This window comes from Temnothorax longispinosus, chromosome 6 (genome assembly GCF_030848805.1).
Source record: "Temnothorax longispinosus isolate EJ_2023e chromosome 6, Tlon_JGU_v1, whole genome shotgun sequence".
NCBI lineage: Eukaryota > Metazoa > Arthropoda > Insecta > Hymenoptera > Formicidae > Temnothorax > Temnothorax longispinosus.
This window is the reverse complement of record NC_092363.1, coordinates 22,661,347-22,683,436: the sequence shown is the minus strand read 5'-3', so window position 1 is coordinate 22,683,436 and position 22,090 is coordinate 22,661,347. Positions and strand designations below refer to the sequence as shown.

Sequence of the window (22,090 nt, the reverse complement as noted above, 5' to 3'; positions counted from 1 at the left end):
GTGCTATAAATACTGTGTAAACGCACTTTTCTGTTCTGTGTTGCGCGAAAGATATTGGTTATTGCTTTTAGTCACTCTCAGCAGATAAGACTATTATCAACGTAGTTAATGTTCCTTATCGTCCGTACACGGAAAAAAAGATTAGCTACTATAGCTAAAATAGTCGTAATATATGGATAACTAACATTTTTTGCAATGAGAGTAACATTTTTTGCAGCGAGAACAAAAGGTTTTGCTACTATTGCTAAACTATAGCTCTCGCTGCAAAAAATATTAGTTATCCATATTTTACAATTAAATTTAGCTACATTTTTTTACCTGTCAAATTTTTACGCTATATAAATTTGAGACCTAATAGCGCACTAATACCGAAATAAGATTAGGCGTTGCGTCGTGGAACATTGAAAGGGATATTCTTCAAAAGTAATCGTGTTTCTGTGAAACGTTTCGGGAAAAATTCGAGTTCTCGAGTCTTTATCTGTGTCTCGAACTCAAACCCCGTTCTCGATTTAGGCAGGAGAATAACAGACTTAGTATAGCTATAACTACCTTTAGACCGGTTCTACCAGATAAGCCGAGGCAGTTCTCTTTCTTTCCGCCCCCTCGTGTCGGTCCGGAATACAAATTAACTATTATTTGCAAAAAAAAATATTGCTAATAATTAGATGAAGAAATCGATAAGCTTTGTCGATTTTGCAACTCATTTTCTTATTGAAAATAAACGGGTTTTTCTCGCCAAATGGCGCTTTCTCCGCAAAATTGCGCTCAAGTCATCTATTCGTTATTTCTTTATGTTAATATCTTCCTTTTCCGTTCGTCGTGCGGAGCAACCGGGAAGTCTACGATTTTAAAGGCGTGAGAGAGAAAAAATTGCGAACGTTTGTTATTCGTAATACCGAGAAGTCCGCGCACCGATGGCGCGCACGCGAATTGCGTGACACGGAGGAGTCGCTTACGCAATGCCCATGCGATGCATCAATGGTCCCCGACGCATCCAAAGCGCAGGTTGCCGGCGATGCACGGACGTATGCACCATCGCGAAGCGCGATCTATAATACACCTTGAGAAGTCTCTCTCGCATATAGGCAAATTTCCGTAGCTTCAATTCGTATCGGCGATTCCCAGACTACGAATCGCGATTCTTACGGATTCTAGCGAATTTGTTAAAATGCGTACTTTGACAGATGTGTACATTTTTCGGACAGTTAAATAAAGTTACGTTTTTAAAAACGTATATATATCTATCAATATTACAAATGGCTTGATTTATGAAAGTACATAATAAAAAAATTAACCGCGTATAAATATGCAGTGTCTCATTTTAAATGACAGAGTTGTAACTTTTATCTGAAACATTTTTCTCTAAAATGCCGTTCGATATTTGAGCACGGAAAAAAAGAAGTTGTAAAATATGGACAACTAACATTTTTTTGTTGCGAGAGCTATATTTTTAGCAATAGTAGCACAACGTTTTGTTACTATTGCTAAAAATATAGCTCTCGCAGTAAAAAAATGTTAGTTATCTATATTTTACGACTAGATTTGCTACGGTAGCTAATTTTTTTTCCGTGTAGCTATATTTTTAGCAATAGTAACAAAACGTTGTGCTACTATTGCTAAAAATATAGCTCTCGCAACAAAATATGTTAGTTGTCCATATTTTACAACTTCTTTTTTTCCGTGAGGTCATTAGAAATGGGTAATTTATAGCCTTCAAATGGAAGTAAATCGGCACGGAGAAAAACTTTAGAGCGGTTCTTGGAGCAACGATCGCGGATAAATGGGCTAAAATAAAAGAATATTTGGCGCAAATAATATTGTAGGTACAATAGAAACGATTGTTCGGGATGAATATGAGAAAGAGGTAAAGAAATTCTCGACTTTTCTCTCCGCTTCGAACAATCGTTGCGAATGCAACGTTGTGCAAAGTGAAAAGTGGATCGCGTAAATGACGTTTCCACAAATACGATCGTTGAACGGCACACGCGTGAAAAAAAAATGCAAGAGAGATTCTCTGCTTGCCGCTAGAATGAATCATCAAAAGTGAACCACGTAAAATAGCGTCTCATCTCGAGTGACTCGTGAGAATGTCGGAGGGTTTCGTTTTGCCCGTAAATGCGCGTGCATTTATATCTAATCGCGGGCGATCTATTCGTCGCACAGACTCGGCATAATGTAACATTCTATCCTATATCTAATAGCTGTCATATCAGCCTCATTTCGGATCAAGGATAACCGACGTCGTTCTATGACGTGGGGATTAAATGAAAATTGTCAGGGATACGAGATAACTTTATCTTCAATTCCTGAAATAATAATTTGTTCTTTCTCCCTCTCTCTTTTCTTGCTTGCTATGGTATTAATAAATTTTTCACGTAGGACAGATTGTAGTTTAAATTCTGAGATACAGAGATTATAGAGGATTCTCTGAAACCGTCAGAAATAGAGGATTATTTTAAATACAGGATATCGGACAATTGCATTAAACCCAATTTAGATGACTCGGAAAATTCTATTAATTTTATACATATTATGTCATTTTATGTACATATCGTTTAATTTCATGTAATATAAAAAATGTTTTAAAAATCAAAATTACATACATATATAGAGTACATATTAAAATAACACATCAAGATAAAATTCTATTTATATATATAATTTTATATGTCGCGTACCAAAATGTGTAAAATTATAAATAGAATTCTATCCCGAAATCTGAAATTACATACCGTCTAAAGCGGGCTTTAAGGATCAAAAAAGTTTCATATAATTCATGATATTCGTGATATTAAAGTGGAGTACTTTCTGGATACGAAGCTTCCTGGATAAGAAACTATCGCCGAGAAGAATTACTCGGTGGATGCACATGGCGCCTTGGAAAAGCAATATTTATCGTTTGAGTTTAACGAAAATCCTGCAGTTAAAATAAATCATGCGGCGTGGATCTTGTGCTTCGCGACCGCGTGAGCCCATTTTAGACGACCTACAAATCGCGTGCAAAATTAATGGAATTCTATTTATAATTTTATTTTGTGTTTGCAATACGAAAGACATTTGAAAAAATTTAAATTACGCACGTGTATAAAATCTATCAAAATACATATATATACATCGAAATGCACGGTTAAAATAAAATCATAAATAGAATTTTCCATCCTGAAATCCGAAGTTGTAGATTGTTTGAAGCGGGTTTTAAGTTAAAAAAAAACTGCGGATATACAAAATCGTTTTCTTTCGTTCGACTTAAAAACTCCCGGTTAATTTCAGCGTCAACAGCGTCAATATTCGAAATATTAATGTCAAGAGTCAGTCATTTCCCGGATATAAAGCTTCAAGGATCGTCGGAGGATTAGTCAGTGGGTACACGTGGCACCTTGAGGAGGCAGTCTTCGACAAAAAATCGTAGATCATGCGCCCCGCGAGCACGAAACACGCGATCGCCGCCGATAAGCGCGGCACTGACGTGCAGTCAGGATGCACCTGTGCACGCGCAGTTTCCTACGTCTCGGGGCCCGAACCGGACACGGGTGGGAGTCGCGTAATTATCATTTCGAACGAATACCGCTACAGAGTTACTGCGCGCGAACGTGTTTACCGATTACGTAAAAGCTTCTCGCGCGCGACATTGCGAGGCGCCGCCGGCGAAAAAAGCGCGACGCAAGTCGCGCTTCCGAGGGACGCCGAATGTTTTGCTCCGCACTATTTCGCGGACTATACGGAGCAAAATACGAAATCGGCGTAAATACTCGCTAGGACGAGGTCGTTGCTATTTTTTTTTTTCGCCGCTAACCGAAACTCGTCGTTCGCTGTTCTTCCATCGGGCTCTTTTATTTTTATCTATCGACGAGTGATTTACAAAATCGCTCATCAGTATTGCAGCGGCGTCGCATGCGATTCTATGCAAATGACAGAATATCCGATTGACATGTCGCGTCGCATCGAGGAAACCTCGCGGAAGCACATTTCCGTGTCGTGAGTCGAGCGAGCGAAAACGCGACTGTACCAGATTGACGTACGTTCTTATCTCTCTCTCTCACAGATCGCACGAATTTTTCATAAAGAGTAAAGAGACACCGCGGTTCTACCTCCCGCACAGCGATTGTCGCCCAATTCGAACGGGAGACAACCGCGATTTAATCGCGAGGCGCGATGCAACTGTCACGCGGCGCTGACGCGAAACGTTAACCCCGACCGTCCGCGGCGTTCGGTCGGCAGACACACGTCACGGAGGTTATGGTCAACCCCGGTCGCTCGCGAGTTCTCGCGTTAATTTCCGTCTCGCGAGGACATGTCGCACGTCGTCTGCGAACGCGAGTGCTCGAGGAGAGCGACCCGTCCGAAAAGACCGACAGAGAGAGAGAGGGAGAGAAATACAGCGTGTGAGAAAGAGAGACACAGAGATACGTGCACTTACCTTTTCTTTCGCTCTGCCCGCGTGTTTTTGCACTGTCTTCGCGATTAACGCGCCCTTGCTCTCGGCCATGATGCTCCCGTAGCGTCGGTTGCGGAGTGCCGGAATCCCGGAGGCAGGAGAGACGAAGCACTTAGAAATTCTCTCAACTTGTCGACGGCACGCAGCTTTGCGCAGGAGGGGGGAGGCAGTGGCACACCAACTCGCGAGACCGAAACGCTCGTACCGAAGCGCGGAGAGTGACTGAATCTCACCACTGAGTGCGACGACTGCGACGGCGCGCGCACGGACCGGACGAACGCGAAGCCGCGAACCCGTGCGCCACCGCCGGCGGCCATATTGGTGCGCGTGTCGCGCGTGACCGTTGCGCGTTGCGCAGGCGTCGGCGGCCATGCCGGGCGGCGCGCGCCGGCCATGTTGGCGCGCAGCCGTTTCGAAACCCGCACAGATTAGAATTTTCAAACGCGATCGAAAATCTCGTTCGACTTTAAATATCTAACTGTAATTTCGTTGAAATATATTCACCTTCAAATTGTCAAATTTAACTAAAATGGAACAGCGCCGTTGGCAGCGAATATTATTTCCGCTTGAATTTTTTTAGAGTTTAAATGATCGATTAGCTTCGCTCTTGAATTTCGAACTCAAATATTTGTATTTCAAATTAGCTCGTATAGCTCGATCTGCAATTTATCGAAATCTGTTTAATAATTCAAAATTGTTCAATAATTTGAAATCTTTTGTTTCGAGCCTCAATTTAATTCTAGCCACGTACTTCCAACTGGACGCTCGTATCTGCAAAACGAAAGATGAATTAGAGACAAGAAATGGGAAATTTGTTTGATCTAGATTTCTATGTTTCAAGGAATATAACTAGAAATAATAAGTCTACGCGAGAAAATCTATGTCATACGTACTTTATAGAATATACATAGGCAAATTTAGGATCAATAAAGTATAATCGGAAATAAATTACAGATCAATTACGAAATGATTTTCCTTAAAATATCTTCAGTTATATATATTTTCACTTATATCTATGTATATCCGATGTAGCGAGACTAAAGCTCATAGTAAATGATCGGCGAGTTAGAATAAATATATAAAGGATATCTTCTGTAAAATTATCTAAAAATAACTTATAAGCGAGAATGAAAAAAAAAAAACCAAAAATATTCGTATTGATAACGCCAAAAGCGCAATAAAAAAAACAAGTGCAAAAGCTAGGTTCACTTGTCAATACATATCGGATACACCATCGTTGATTTGTAAATGGTTTTATTAATAAATTATCTTTTCTTATTTTGTGTGATGAGGATTGCTCGAAATAAACAAACGTTATGATAAAAATCCATTTTAACAACGGAACAGACAGACAGTACACAGATGTAATATATCTGATAATAGAAGGTGATAGACAAATTTTCTTCTTTTTTTTCCCCCTTACTTAAATGGTCTATCCAAAATCGCAATTGACAAAAGTGTTATGTGTGTGTATATTGAGAGTATGCGTATGTGTGTATGTGTATGTACGTGTACACGTGTGTCGCGGGGCGCGCGGAATGTTTTTTTAATTATTTATAATTTAAATTCTTAATTATATTTATAATTTAACGCTTAATAAACGCTTCCGCGCGAGCCGCAATTACAAATTGCAGATTGGAAATTTACAGATTTGGACCTGTACATGTTCACATATACTCATTGTACCTAATATAAATTTGCTTTTAGTCTTGGAAAAATTGGATAAGGCCATAACCAAACTGGCGACAAGGAGGCGCCAGGTCCTCTCGATACTACCGCATAATTATTTTTTTCATTCTTTTTTTTCTTATAAAATCGATCCTCTCTCTCTTGCTCTCTTTTCGCATTCTCACTCGCCATTGTACTTCCATCCATTCTCACACGATTACGTAGTTAATTGGTTATCCCTGTCCAAGTCTGCTCGTCGCATCATTAACTACATCGTCTGATCCATTCTGCGAGTCTCTTTATCTTGCAACTGTCTCTTTTTCACGTGTTTTTTTTTGTTCTTGCCCTATATCTAATTTTGCGTTTCTGACTTTAGTACAATTCAAAAGTGCGAAAGCGCAAGTGTAAATATTTTGTTTCTTAAAATCATACTTGTAATTTAATGTTAATCATAATATATTGATGAATCTCCATTACCTCTTTCAACTTCGCACTTCTTTATTCATCACGAAATGTATCAGCGCAATGGTAACTTCAGAGACAGAAATTAAAGGTCAATCGTTTTGACGCACACGATGTTAACTTTTGTTTCCTCTTAGTAATTCGTTCCAAACACTGAGGCCTACTGCAGTTACATTATGTTACATAGAAATCAATCAACATAATTTACTGTTTATGCTTTGGCATACACAGGATGTCCTAGAATTATCGTATTTTCTTTTATTAGAAATAATATATCACATATATATTTCAGTTTTTCATCTCGATAGAAATTCAATATACGGCATAAGCTCTTTAATTTTCATTATCAAATACTTGGAGAAGTAAATGATATTAAAAAAGACTTACTCAAAACAAAACAAAGATGTTTCTTGATATTTACTGTTTCTCTTTTTTTTGTTAAAAAAGTATTAGCCTAATTATTATAAAATATATAGGTAAAAGAAAACACGATAAATCTGTGATGCCTTATATACATATATGTGTGTGTATATATATATATATATATATATATATAAAAGAAAAAATCAAGTTATAGCTGTACAATTATTTTCAGAAGTAGGAGAATATCGTAAATCGTAATAATCAAATTGATCCTTTTACATTATATTAGAGCACAACATTTACGCAATGCCCGAGAGTAAATAACAATAATCCTAACAGCCATGCGTCGGGCGGTCGATCGCCGTTGTACATAGAATATCTGGAACTTAAAACTTACTAGAAAAAAGTCTAAGTTAGGATAACACCGGGTCCGCGTTTATGTGCAACGCTCGACACGTCGAGGTGTATCGGAGAATTTCGTATTCCACGTTATCTGGATATAAACGGTCCTAACTCTCGCTCCTCTGCTGTCGGAATCACGCGATTGAAAACAATAATATAAATATTACGATATTATTTTCTATTCGCTATCCGTCACTCGTTGATATCGGATATCTCCGTAATGTAAAACGTTCTTGCGAAGAACGCGCACAATTTGCCATCGTTCGCAGCGACCGTCTTGTATTTTTTGTTTTCTGTTTTAACGTACTCTTCCTTAATCCCCATCCCACCATCCCTTGTCGGATATATACGTTTACACGTATACGAGTAACATATATTTCTCTCTTTATTTTCTGTCCCAAAAATCACAGAGGCATATAATGCACCTCGATGTATGGTGTAAACCTGTACAAAAGTTGTTCCTCATTTACTCTATACTTATTCACGGTACAATAATAATGTATTTAAAATGTAACTTATGTAACCTTATTTACTGATTAACGATGACCGCATTCCAGCGTGACCAGCCTTTGGCCGACAGGAGCTAACAGACAAGATGCTCCTTCAAGTGTAAAACCCCGCTACCTCCCGCAATCTATTTCCGTCTCTTTCGCACGCGCATACACACACGCGCACTCTCTCGGCTCTCTCATGCTCTCACTTTCGCCCTCTCCTTTTCCCTTTCTCTCGCGCTTTTTCACCTCGATCTTCTTCCCACTCTATGCAACACCACTAATACTCTAACTCTATATACTCTATATAAAATATCGTTAGTATAACTAAAACTGTGCTGTGTCCAGCTGGAATGCAGCCCTATTTTTATGCCATCATTATCCGTTTCTTTCCCAGTTTTCCTCACTGCGCTTTTCATTCACATTCCGCTTCTATCATACGATAAATCTTTTGTTGTTACACAGACAATTTCCTCGCAGTCAATGATTTACTGATAAATTCATATCACTAACTGTAGTCTGTCATTGGTCGGTCGATTAGTTTGATTCCCAGCTGTTCACTCGGCATCGCAATTATTGTTATTATTTATATGAATTTTACACTCATTCAACAGTACCAGAGACAGCCCTCTCCATCTTAAGCGTTCAAATTCTCTCCTCCTACTTCGTCAATTTTTCTTTTCTTTCCTCGAACAGGAGATTCTTCTGCACAAAACATAATTGGTTCCATTATAGAAATAGGTTCGCTTATAACATGTGTGCGATAAGCGATAAGCGAATAAAAAAGATTATTTCGTTAAAATAATTACGACATTTCAATATTTATACTGCATATTCGTTTAAACTATTATTAGGTTTTAAAATTCTAGATATAAAAATAAGCAATAAAAATAATATAAATATTTGAGGATCATACCTTCTTCTTCCTCCTGCTCGTCGTCTTCGTTATCCTCATCATCATCTTCCTCTTCTTCTTCGCCCATATAATCCTCCTCGTCACTGTCCTGTAACCGATATATATATTTTTTAATTTTATATTATAACCTATTTCATTAAATAAAGTTAGATCATTTAATATGCTATATAAACAACCAATAACACCTACATATTATTATTATTATATTATGGATAACAAATGTTTAATGAGCGAAAAATCTCGATGGACATTCCATCAAGCATTCTCGTGTTAACACGCTTTCAGTTTAACTTTATGAATTACTTAAATGTGAAATGAACTAAACTCACAATCTTATCCTTGTAGACGATATCTAATCCTGGGTCGTCATCCAGGAACTCCTCATCTTCTTCATCTGAAACTATATTTCGATATGTTTAATATGCATATTGATATAACTATTTTTTTTATTATTAATAAACATCTTATTAATCGAATTTTTTGTTACAATTATTAGATTACACTCTCAACCAACCTTCTTCACTGTCTTCTTCATTGCCACCTCCTTCTCCATCTTCATTTCCATTGACTTCATCATCCTCCCCTTCACTGTCGACCTCGCAATCATCGGCATCATATCTGAATTCACAAACAAAACATAATTAGCCGCTTTGAGAAAATATAAACAAAGTAACAAAGCAAACTCAGTATAATTTCATACCCGTCAAGATATCGTAGACTGGGAATAAGATTGAAGACTTTCTCCCTGTAATTATCCATATTTGTCACTTCATTGTTGAACAGATCCAGACTCTTCAGGTTCTTGAACTCTTTCTGGAATACGGAAGGGCTTCGTGTTAGTGATTTTACTTGGCGATAGATCGGACAAATAGATTTCAGTTTTCTGTAACAAGCGCAAGAACTTACCAATGGCTGTAGCGTATCGAGATCTTTGATCTTGTTTCCACTCAGATTCAGATGAGTCAACTTCGGGCTCGAATCAAGCAGATTTAAACCGCCCGAAATCCGATTGTCGCTTAATTCCAACTGCACAAAACAAAGATAATTTGTACTTGCAATAAAAAACTTATTTGTGCGATAAAGACAATTATTTTTTTTCGAAATCGCTCATTCTTTAATATTTATATTAATATAATGTTAATATGTATATTATTTTTATAATAATCTAACGAGTATCTTGAATAGCTACTTTGTGATAAGCAAATGTATACCTTTTTAAGACTGGACAATTTTGGGAAGCCTTTTAGACTGGTAAGACCCACGTTGATAAGACTTAATGATTCCAGAGCGCTGAATTCATTTGTCAGGCCCACAATTTGCGTACTCCGGCAATTATCAAGAACAAGTTCTTTGATCTGTAACATGAACGTGAATCATATGATTATTTACGAGTGGCTAACAAACAAAGAAAGTCCACATAAATATCAGAAGCGGTTTCCATGCAATATTAGCTAAATCACAGCGTGCTTAAAAAATTACATTGCATCGTGCGATTTTTAATTAATATCAATTCCGAAGAAAAAAAATCGCGTGTGTAGAGTATGTATAGAATATATGCCAAATATTACTGTTTTCTTTAAAATATAACTGAAACCGAGAATAATCATGTTAAAACGTTAATATTTCTGAATTTGCGAATGACCGCATTTTAAAGCGAGTGTCGATCATCGATTCGTGAAATCGTACTCGAATCGAGATCATAGTCGGGTTCGCGCGGCCGCGGGAATCGCGCGAGTTTCTCGCTCAGGTTGCGGACAGACGGGTCGCGCGGTGACGGGCGCTCGCGGTCGAAAAAGTCGTCCTCCGCTAAAATTCAAACGAGCGATAAGCTTTCGCGGGAGATGGGCTATTTTATTGATCGGAGAAAGAGAAAGGCCAGAGGGTGAGAGAGAGCGGGACCGGATAGGAGGACAGAGAAGGCGCGGGGCAGAGCCGGGAAGGGAGATGAAGGGCGGTGGACAGAGAGAAGGGGGGAGGGGGAGGGGGCGGTGGAGCGGCGTGACGGTAAGCGGAGTGCATGCCGCGTCTTGTTTAGCGGCGTCGGAAAAGCCGGCGAGCGACAAGCACGGCGGACTGCGGCACGCGACGACGAGTACGAGAGGTGGGGTTGGTTAAAGGAGGGAAAGGGGGAGGGGACGAGGGGTGGTCATCATCGATACCGGATGCCTCGATGCCGGAAGTATCGATACTTCCATATTACGTTATCGCGTCCATGATGTAATGAGGCAAGTTGTAACACCTCCGTTGGCGGTGCACTCGTTTCTATTAGCAAACGGCCAATCGGAGTTTCGTCTTTCGAATTTAAAAAAAAAGTGGTTCAGCCGCCCAGGCGTTCCATGGCGCCGTATATTAGGTGCGCCGGAGTAGATTTTTGATTGGCCGCTCACATCGATCTCGCTAATGCCGCCATTACGCGCGATGTTTATACGGTGTCCTTTTTACAACGCGATCGCGCCGATGTTCTGTCACGAATATAGTGTTAGAACTTGAACTACTGAGACACTCCGCGATATTCCGATACATTTAGTACAATTATTTCTATAATGATGTAGATCACGTTGATATGTAGATTGATATATCGCATTTTGCATTGATGAGCGATAATCTGTAGATGAGATTGATTCATGTTCGATAAATAAAGAAATATAGAAAACAAATTATATGTATATGTATATTTTGTATTCATATATTAAGTCATTATTTCTATGCTAAAAAATATCAAAAACTTTAGCTTTTATCTTATCTATTATACATTTATCTATTGGAAATTAATATAATTGATCTCTATTACCAATCAAAAATGATTGACGACACTATTAAAGACAGACATTACACTATCAATACCTAAAGAAATAATAAAGCATATATTTATACATTTTTTCTTAAAAAAAAATTGTATTCTTAAGGGATAAATCTGTATAATAATTTATATAATAATTTTATTATAATATCATTTATATAATTTTATATATAATAATTTTAATGCGCAAATTTTTTCACGAAACCAAAGTTAAACTTCATGAGCAAACACAACGTGTTGCGTTTATTGGATTTAATTTTTGATCGAGTTACACATATAATTTTTTCATCCTATACTCCTCGCCTAAATATCTTGCGTACTCCACGCGACCAATCGGCCGGCAGGTTGGTTATATATTACCCCCGTGTTGCACCGATCGTAGTGGTAACGTCACGAGGTGTCATAGGAGCGGATCAATGACAGTCACGGATCAAGGCAACCAGGAAGACGCGCACGTTACGCCGCTGTATAGGATTCTTCGGCGTTTTGAAATGCGAAATTGTCGCGTGGTTTCCGTAACAATGACGGATACGCTTCGTAATCGCACGATTACGCAACTGTGCGGGTTTTATTATTATCGCCGAAGAACGATATTCTCGTCTTACGCCCACAAGATACGCCCTTCTATATTCATTTCTAAATCCGCGCGACGTTATAACAAATTTAAATGCAGAGCATGCATCCTTTGACCGCGTCGTAAGGATCGACCTGAACCTTCTCAACTTGGAAAATATCGGAGCCGCCATGTGTGCTCCGGAGTAGTCCCGGACTGTAGTACGGCACTGTTGCGTCCAAGATGCATTGCAAATGCGACGCGGGTGGTCAACGCGGAGTGGGTGAAGTTTCAGAGTCGTAAATATGTAAGAGCTGCTCGCGATTGTAACTAGCACGTATAGACTCGACATCTGTTTAACTTATGCATTTAGGAACGAGGATGATGTATAACAGTAAAGATATTAAGACGAGATTTGCCCGCGTTCTCTCGTTTTAATATAGAAATAACTACGCGGAATGTCCATGTGGCTATACTGCTGCACAGCTTATTAATGCTTTAACACATGAATTTAGACGATTATTATCGGAGTACGTTTCGAATATACGCATAAATTCACGCGTTAAGACGAACAGATAGAATAATTTTTACGAAGGGAGCGCGCGCGAGAAAAATTTATTTCCAAAATTGCGTCGCGTCACGCCGAAGCCCCGCTCTTCTGACGCCACACCCTAGCTACGGCTCTGCGAACGCCTACGCGCGTACATACATACAGAGAGACGCGGACGCGGACGCGGCGATGCACCTGAGAAAGTCGGGCGATGCCGGCTGACATCGGCTGAGCAGGCAGCTCGATTCGGCTCGGCGATGCGACGTGACGTTTACGTTACGTCGCATCGCCACGGTGAAAAAATTCGTTCGCCGTGGCCGCGCGCGAGGCGTGCGCGCGCGTGCCATTCGGCACGGTGCGGCGCGGCGGCCGGTTGGCGGCGATCAGCCGGCAAAGTGGACTCGTCCAAGATGGCGGCGCGGCGATTGGCGACGCGTCACGAAACGCGATCCGGTGCGCACGGCGGTGATTCGTGCTCACGCGTGCGCGTGCGCGCACGCATGCACGCGTGGAAACGCGAGGTGTGACGGGACGCGCGGATCGACGACGAGTTGACGTCGCGACGCGGCGATGAAGGCGTCCCGACGCGACGCCACGCCGCGCGGCGCGGTGCAATGGCGACTTCCAGATTGCCGCGTGCACGCGCCTCGTTTATGGCGGCGCGCGCGCCTTGCCGTTTCATTTACATAACGCGGCCGCTGGCGACGCGCGCGCAACACGCTTTTTCGCGCGGACGAGGATCGGTGGCGACGCCTCGATGCTAAAAAATACATTAATCGGGTAAACATATGTCGCGTTAATTCTTCACGCGCATCACGTAACGATCTCTATCGCGATATTGCGAGAGAGAAAGGGAGGACACAATCTACAGGAAGTGCAACAAGAAATTAATAGCAACCCAAGGCAGTTCTGTCTAGCGACAAAATTACTTGGGTTGCTAATTGTTTGATTTTATCAGCATCTACGTTTTTTGATATAGAAAACAAGACGCCTTTTTCAGGAACTTTCTCCGCGAACTGCGTCAGCAAGTGTAAAGTCCTTTGCACTTTAACACGCATCGATGACAAAATGTCAGGCGTTAAGTCGCCGAGGCGATGCTCACGTCGATATTTTCGGATTGACCAAAAGTACGAAACACCGTTAGTAAGTTTCGATATATCGAACTACCGTTGAGAACGTTTGCAAAGCTTCGCATCAAGATTTGGCCCTCGCTCGGGAAAGGCAACACCTCGTTGCGGCCTTCTTATACCGATCGATGTCGCAAATCGCAAAGATCCCCGGGAACGATTATTATCACTAAGCACTATCATACTTTTGCTTTATTATAATCAAGAAGAACCCATTTCAAAAAGAAAACTCTTATAAAAGACGTGCTGTGAAATATTACATTTTAAACATGGAATTCCGTATCTAAGAACACAAGAAATAAAAAAAAGCATACAAAAAATATAGAAATTCTAAATTAATTGGCATTAAAAAAGATTTAACTAAAAGTTTTAGTTTTACTAAAAATACCATACTTTTAATTAAGGAAATATAGACTTTCAATCTCAAAGGAATTATTTATAATTTATATCATCTGTGTATACAGCGTTTTCTTGCATTCTTAAATTTAAATGTAATTATAAACATGTTCAAAGTTGTTACAAGTTCCATTTTTTTCGAAATATCTATATAGACCATGTTTAAGATATTCGATCAATATAAAGTTCAAAGAGGATTTTTATGGAAACGGTAATTACATGTATAATCATAGAGATATTCGACGAAATAACGGTTCAAGTTCGATTCATTAAAGTAAAATTTCGACAAGTTTACTTGAGAAACGCATGGTACATCTAAATTTCTAAATCATTCTCGATTCTCTTGTATATATTAATTTGTTTTTTATAATATTAGTTGCACGAGAAATACTCCAAAATTTTACAAGTCCTCTCTACTAATTGCCATTTAACGGACGTATCACACATATCTATCACAAAACTCGAGGGTGGGGGGGAGACGATTATTATTCGGTTCTTTGCATAGAGTCACGTTTAATTAATGGACACGGGTCGTAACCATTAATGGAGAATTTGACGCGTTTCGTCCGCAGTGAAATCCGTGGAAAATCCATTATCGAAGTATTTCGCTGATTAGCTCTAATCACATTTATGGCACCGCATCGGACCCTGTCTCTCAATTACATTTTATTACCGTTAACATTCGTGTACACGAATAGCCCAATGGACATTCAAACGGATTGATACCGTTTTGCAAATTTGTTCTAAAAATATATTATCCCGCGGACTGATTTGATTTAATTAGCTCTCTCTCTCTCTCTCTCTCTCTCTCCCCGTGACGTCGCAACGATTTTCGTTTCGCGTATTTAAACCACGGACATATATGCACGCGTTAAGTTACGTAATTCGGTGTACCGATCTAAGCAGATTGATTCCCGAGCAAGAACAATTAAGCGATACAAATTAAACTGGGAATCACGGCACGATTTTTCACACAATAGCGCGAAGTGACTCATTCCCGGGGGCATCCTGAGATTGATATTCATTCGAGTACATAATTTTGCACTTATGCAAGATTTATCGATAATTTTACACGCCCGTGCGCTCGTAAAAAGCTCATTAAAAAAAAAAATATTACGAGACACGCATTCATGTTTACGCGTTTATTCCTAAATATGCTCATTGTCACGGAAAATTAGATTCGAATCAATCCCGGATTTGGGTGTCAACCCGCTCGCATATGTGTATCAAATACATGGGTGTCGGTAAACGCCGGAAGGGGGATTCACGTAGAGCTGTAATTATGTGTGTATATGTTATATATAAATAATTGCAGCTACATATATGTATATATGTATATGTATATGCTATACATAAATAATTGCAGCTACATATATGTATATGTATATAATATGCTTCAGTGGTCGAACTGGTGAAGACGCCTGACCGATAATGAGGAGGTCCAGATTCAAACGGATGGATATTTTTCGCAACGTATTCTTTGCGGTTTCTAAAGATGCGTATTAGTTTCGGTGTTGTTAAATTGACTATCAATTTATGTGATTTGTACTATTCTAGCTTCAGCTCCAGACTGCGTTCTATATAAGACCGATAGTATAACGGCGCGTGGTTTGCAAAACGAAAAATGTACATAAATTAATTGAAATATTATTAGGCACAAAAGATCGGCCCGACCGTATATCGGCACATATTTTATTTACTTGATTATACACATGTATGTATATGACACGTGTATCTTAAATTAGAATTGCATTCGACGTGTATATTCTGCGTAGTTCGCGCAACACCGATACGGATTATATCACGAAAAAATCAAGTCGCGCAATAAGTGGACGTCTATTAGCGCGAAAGTAAAGTCGCGGCGAGAGAGAGAAACGGATTCATCTTCATTTATATTGCAACCAACGCTATCATCCGGAAGGAGGCGGAGAATCAAGCTCTCGATCAATTGTCCGCGGGTAAAGTCGGCCGACGCACAACGACAACGACGACGACGACGACGACGACGACGACGACGACGACGACGCTGGGCTGGTGAGAATCCACCATTAATCACGCGGAGCGCGCACCGGAGAAGCCGGTGTCGCGCGTGCCTCTTCCCGCTTTCCACGCCACCGGAAAAATGGTAACTCCACTCCGAGGTCCTCGCGTGCCTGTGTGTGTGTGTGCGCGCGCGCGCGCGCGACGTAACTCGGAGCGAAATCTCTTTCTCTCCCCGCGTCGCAGCGATAAGAAAGCGAGCGGACAAACGGGCGAGCGAGCGAGCGGACGGGCGGACGGACTGACGGACGGACGGGTGCGAAGATCGCAACGAGAAGGAGCAACGGGTTGCGTACGGTAGCGGTAGCCACGCGAGCGTAACCTCGTACCATTTTATTTCGGCGGGGCGATCGCGCGTCGCGCGTCACCCGAGAAATTTGGACGCGACGCGACGCGACTCCGATCCGATCGTCCGCGTCGCGAGATCACTTCCGCGGGCGGGGAGGGCCGGCGATTGGCCGACACGCTGTCGACAGCAACAAAGCGAAATGAAGCGTAGTCGTGCCGCGAGGCGAGCGCGCAGGCAAATCAAGCGGGAAGGAAGGAAGGGAAGCCAGGGAAGACGGAGAAATGGAGTAGTCCGTGGGATATACGGATAGGAAACTGCACGCGGAGCGCGAGAGCCACGTTTCTTTTTTTATTCGCGCGAGAAGGCAGAGAGAGAGAGAGAGAGAGAGAGAGAGAGAGAGAGAGAGCGGGCGAATGGAAGCGCGCGCGAGAGAAAGAGAGAGGGAACGACGAGTTCTCTCCTCGGCGCGGCGCGGTGCGCCATGCCATGCCCGTTGCTCGTTCGCGGCCATGCATCGTCAGTGCGTGCATATGCCGTCCCCCCCGATCGGCGACGAGAGCCCGAAGACGGGAGACGGCCACGCGGTCGCCGTTTTGTCCCGAGACGAAATTCGTTCGAACGCGAGAATGAGAAAGGGCGCGCGCGACAGAAAGAGAGAGAAAGAGAGAGAGACAGACGGAAGTGTGCGGCCAGAACGGCGTGCCACATTAGCGAGTGCGTGGTTGTTGTCGCCGCTGAAGCGTCGAGGCAACACGGCGGCGATTCCGTCTTTCTCTCTCCCTCCTCCTCTCTCTCTTTCGCGGGCACGACGAACGCCGCGGTTTAACGCGAGATTCGTGAGATTCCCAAGGCGGTTAATGACGACGCGTCGACGACGAGGACGCGTGGTTGAAATTTCGTGACGCACGCTGTGCTGGTCCATTATACCCGCGTAATAAAGCGGCGCGTGCGAAAACGCAAAGTGTCCGCGGGACCGCACGTCGAACACAGGGGGGGACACGGAGACACACGTACGCACACACAGAACGCGCGGGGGAGGGAGAGGAAAAGATTGGTGCGGTAGAGATAAAGATTAGAGACGAGGCGCGAGTACAAGAAATTTGAGGATTGTCTTACGTCGCCGGGCTTCTTTCCCCGCTTCTCGAGTTCTATCCGCTTCTCCATGGCCGGCAATCGGCAGTCCCCGATCCGCTTCCGCTCGTTCTCGCTCCGCTCCGTACCGCGCAACGTATCGCCACCGCCGCCGCCGCCGCCGCCGTCGTCCGTCTCTTCCTCCTCTTCCTCCGCCGCCTCCTCCCGCTGCGTCGCAACACCAACTACGTGTGCCAGCAACCTTGCTCCTCTCTCACTCTCTCGGGGCCGGGAATATAATATGACGGACGGACACGGCCGAGAACCAACACGTTCGCTCGGTCACCGGGCAGTTGCGCGGAGACGTCGAATTGTGCCAACCCGATCTCAATCGTCGCTGCTGCTGCTGTTGCTGCAGTGCGTGGCGTGCCCCAGCTTTGACGTGCGTGATGACTGGTGCGTCCGACGCGTTTCCCGTGTGGCGTGCTTCAGGAGGACACCAGCAGTGAAGAGAGAAACGAGAAACCACCTTCGACACCCGCGGTTCGATTCCGGTCCGCAAGCCCTTACGCGCCGCGTCTCTACGTGTCTCTACGCTCGCCGCCGACTCGCCGGACTTGTGTGGCGGTGTCCTCCTCTCCTCTCCTCTTCGCTTCTCTCCTCTCCCACCGCCCCCCTCCCCCCTCTCCGCTCGTCCGTTCCCGCTCCCCCACACGCAACACAACACAAGCCGCACCGGAGGCGGGAAACGAGACACATGTCTGGCACTACTTTCGAAGCGGCCAATCCGGACGTTCGGCGCAGACCGCCGCGCGCCACCTGTCGGCCGTTGCGTCGAATCCTCGACGGAGCGCGCCACACTTCGCCGCGTTCAAATATGGCCGCTTGCGTTAACGTAGCGTCCGTAGCGTCGCCGCGTTCTCTACTAGAAATAATTTTGCCGTTTCGAGACTTCCTACAGATGCTTGATAACTTATTTTTTAATGAAAGTCTACAAAACTCACTACTACTAAATCGATTAGCGGAAGACGAATGACTATATTGTATCTTTTGTTAAAAATGCATGCTAAATTGGTAAAATTTCTGGAATACTCTGTGTAAGCAACGATACCTTAGATTGATAAGAGACTAGATGATGAAGATGCTGTATTACATCACTGAAAAAAAATCTGGTTGAATTAATTGGATTAATTAATCTGGTGAGAAATTGCAATCAGAATTCCTATATTAATTCAACCAGATTCTGGTAGATTCAACCAGTATTTTTTGGTGGGAAATAAACGAACCAGATGTTTTTTTTTCCAGTAATCCTGAGGACTAATCTTACATTTAATTTTAATACGTGAAACTGTAACAACTGTTTGGTAGATGCCAAATGATGTGATGAATTCCTTGGAACCAACAGTCATAATGTACGAATATCTAAACGTGATGTATTCGACTCGAAATGCCTAATAATCGGCATTATGAATTATCATAATTGCTTCATCATAGTCATTGCAACATTTAACTTGCATGGCAGTTGCCATTTTGACGATACTTTATATTGAGAAAGTATAAGTGCAAAAAACAACCGATCGGGAGTTTATTTTATTAGAAAAAAAACTCAGATATCTTCAATATAACGCTATAATTAAAGGCGATAGACGATATATATTAATTGTTACTTTTCTCTAATTGATAGATTTAGAAGCGCCGTGTGAAATACTATAATAAAAACTATATTAATTAGAAAGCTTCTTTAATTAAATTATTCTGAATGAAAATTATTGTAAGCTTACGATTTAATTATTCCTGATATTTTCTCCTGAGTAATTATATCCCTTACAAAGAAAAATTGCGTAAAAATGCAGATTACATTATGTGACAATTTAATTACACAATATTCATGAATGTATTATACATGTATAATAATAACACGTGATTGTGTTTCCTAAATCGAGTCTTTTTACGATCAAACTCTAATTTCGAATTTCATTTGAATCCCACGTATTCGAATGCGTTATTGACGAAGCGATCGGAGTTCTAAAATTACCAACATATGCGATCGCGCATTCGTTGTTTTAAAAGAGTCGATTAATCGATGTTTACCGGAAAAAAAACACCTTTCACATTTTTGTTCGTCCTAATTAGGAATTCATTATTTCTCAATTATTTCTTAAGAAAGCTGGAATTAGAGTCAACAATATTATAATTTTATTGCGCATTATACGCGCAAATTAACCTGCCTTTCATTCAATTTATTCATATACGGCTCATCTAACAAATATGTTAAACATTCCGCAAAGTAAAAATATTCCGTTTGCGAAATCTCATAGATTTTGCGCGAGAAAAATAACGCAGCCGCGTAGCCGCGAGACGTATACCGACGCAAGCAAAACTCGAATTCTCTCAAATTTCTGTCAATATTGAGTATTGAGTTAGAAGCGCAATCTTATCGCGTTTTACACCGCACGTATCGTTTCCAGGTAAAAAAGCATACCAGAGAAACCCACGCTCGCATTTCTCGATGCTCGGACGCGCGCGCGTGTCGGAAATTTTCGTCTCGTCGCTCGGCGCGCGAGAATCCGGAGGGGAGGAAAAGCGGAGCCGGAGCCAACTCGCTCGTGTGACAACTGACAACCTCCGTTCGTTTGACTCGCGCTGCCGACTCCGAGCTTTCGGCTTCGGAACAGAGCGCTTGTCGCGCGGCTCCCTCGCCGAGCCTCCCGGAAGATCCCGGCGCGATACGCGCCACGCCGCTGCAGCGCTGGTGGCGATCCGCCACGCTGCGGGTGTTGGACACCGGCGAAAGGTTGAGATCAATATGCGCTCATTGATTGCACCGTGGCTGCGCTGTCGCGTCCGCCTTTCCGGCGCTGAGCAGCCACGACGTTCCCGTTTGACATTGAAAGCGATCCGGTCCGATTTAATCGTTGCACTGTCGCCTGTCGCATCACCTCTGATCTGATTTACCAAATTTAGTTATCCGGTTTATTTTGCCACTTTGTAAAGGCTGTTGTGCCTGAAATTATCGCGAGCGTAAGATACAGACGCCTCGGCCGATGGAGCATCCCGTTAGATAACGCGGGACAATCGGTTTCTTCTTTGAACATTTTCCTAAACAGCACAATGTCCAAAATCCCGACATAAGATGTCTTAAAGACGTCATTAAGACGTCTTTTTAACCCGATTTTGGACATTGTGCTGTCTGGGTTGTATCTTTCACTCTCCTCTTTTTCTCTTCAATATTTAATTATACATTGATTTCACTTCAAGTGCAGAAAGTACAATATAGTGTAACTAAGTTACAAATAACGAACTAGTATCTCGTTTGTCAAGATGTTTATGTTTGTACTTTTACAGTTCGTCTTTCGTTTTTTTCTCTCCGACGTCTAACTACGACTGCAGTCCACTTAACACTATACAAATGCTTTTAAACCATTCTTCTCTTTTCTTTTAATGAAAAAAGAAGAAGAAGAAGAACGCTTCAGAGCATCAATTTGTAGCATCAAATGGACTACATGCAGCCTATACATATCCGTTTGATTTTAATTGCAGAAAGTGTAACGTGGCGCTGCTACAAAGAAAAAAATATTTTGTCACGTTTTTTACATTTAAATAACTCCGTAGGTCCCCAATTCTACAGAACAGTGCAGTGCAAGTGTTTGGACTTGCCGGTTGCCGTTGCGAAATCCTGATAAAGTGATATATTGTTCTGCAAGCTTGCGCCATTTTGTTGCGTGGAAAGTGCATTATTTACCGGCGATCGAACGGCTGAGACGCGATTCTCGACAAAATGAAGGAGTTCACAATTTCCTATTGCGGCGACAGAGCTAAATGAAGCGCGCGTTGTTCGCGAAACGACTTTACGTGAATCGGATCCCTAATCCCCCTCGAGAGTCTTCTTCCAATCAACCGCGGCTCCTCGCGAAGAAATCGCGCGTTTGCGGAAAGCGACGACACCGCGATCGGATTTCGAGCGAGCTCGCGCGGCTCGTTAGACCAAAATCTTCCCGGTTAACGAGCTTAATTATTACGCGGTCATTACTCGAATAGTTAGCACGCTGGTTCTAGGGGGATGTTATTTATACGCGCCATGCGCATACCATAATCAGGAGCTTAAATCGGATATGCGCGAAGGAGACAATTAAGCGATCACGTGACTAGAAACGAAAGGGGGGCCAACTAAAAAAAAACGGTTTTTTCGTTTAATTAATGAACCGTTTGAAGTGAAATAATTGATTTAGAACAATATGGTAGAAAATTAAAACAGTCTGGAACAATTTTTAAAAATGTAATTTTCAAAAAAAAGGGCTAACTTTATTCACACAATGATTTGCCGATCGTCTAATGTCTAATAGCTCTATCAATTTTACGTCTCTTCAAATGTAATTATTACATGGAAGGGTAAAAACCACAGTGGTATAAGTCAAATTTTTAAAAATATTTGACTTACACCACTATACTTTTCACCCCTCCACATATGGGTCGAGTTTTTTTTACACAGAAACAAATTTCCCAAACATCCTCGGCGTTATTCTCGAG

General features: G+C 42.0%; 2 protein-coding genes across 8 annotated transcripts in view; both read right to left on the bottom strand.

Annotated features, from left to right (window-relative positions):
- The window catches only part of Amph (amphiphysin), a 38,011-nt gene extending 33,278 nt beyond the window's left edge, over positions 1-4,733 (bottom strand). For 2 of the 6 annotated variants that reach the window (XM_071781895.1, XM_071781897.1), the window contains exon 1: positions 4,418-4,732. In XM_071781895.1, the coding sequence (XP_071637996.1) occupies positions 4,418-4,486 (69 nt within the window). In that variant the 5' untranslated portion in view covers positions 4,487-4,732. Of the gene's footprint in view, positions 1-4,417 lie in introns of all 6 variants that reach the window. The other 4 variants (XM_071781896.1, XM_071781899.1, XM_071781894.1 and 1 more) reach the window with 3 other exon arrangements.
- A 579-nt stretch (positions 4,734-5,312) lies between these two features.
- On the bottom strand, positions 5,313-18,189 carry Mapmodulin (acidic leucine-rich nuclear phosphoprotein 32 mapmodulin). Of its 2 annotated transcripts, none has more exons than XM_071781901.1 (8): positions 17,609-18,189; positions 9,949-10,092; positions 9,644-9,763; positions 9,438-9,550; positions 9,252-9,355; positions 9,067-9,137; positions 8,738-8,825; positions 5,313-8,526 (listed from the first exon to the last, which is right to left on the bottom strand). In XM_071781901.1, exons 1-8 carry the CDS (start codon positions 17,654-17,656, stop codon positions 8,459-8,461), a joined length of 756 nt encoding a protein of 251 aa, XP_071638002.1. In that variant the 5' UTR covers positions 17,657-18,189; the 3' UTR covers positions 5,313-8,458. The 2 variants fall into 2 exon arrangements, with proteins under 2 accessions (XP_071638002.1, XP_071638003.1); XM_071781902.1 differs by lacking the exon at positions 17,609-18,189 and adding an exon at positions 12,836-12,978.
- Positions 18,190-22,090: the final 3,901 nt, after the last annotated feature.

Bases quoted from the DNA above. Each gene is read 5' to 3' on its own strand.
- Mapmodulin (XM_071781901.1), bottom strand. From the start codon at position 17,656: ATGGAGAAGCGGATAGAACTCGAGAAGCGGGGAAAGAAGCCCGGCGAC. The intron at 10,093-17,608 runs GTAAGACAATCC...TTCATGTTACAG, and splicing joins GGGGAAAGAAGCCCGGCGAC to ATCAAAGAACTTGTTCTTGA. The intron at 9,551-9,643 runs GTAAGTTCTTGC...TCCGTATTCCAG, and splicing joins TCGATACGCTACAGCCATTG to AAAGAGTTCAAGAACCTGAA.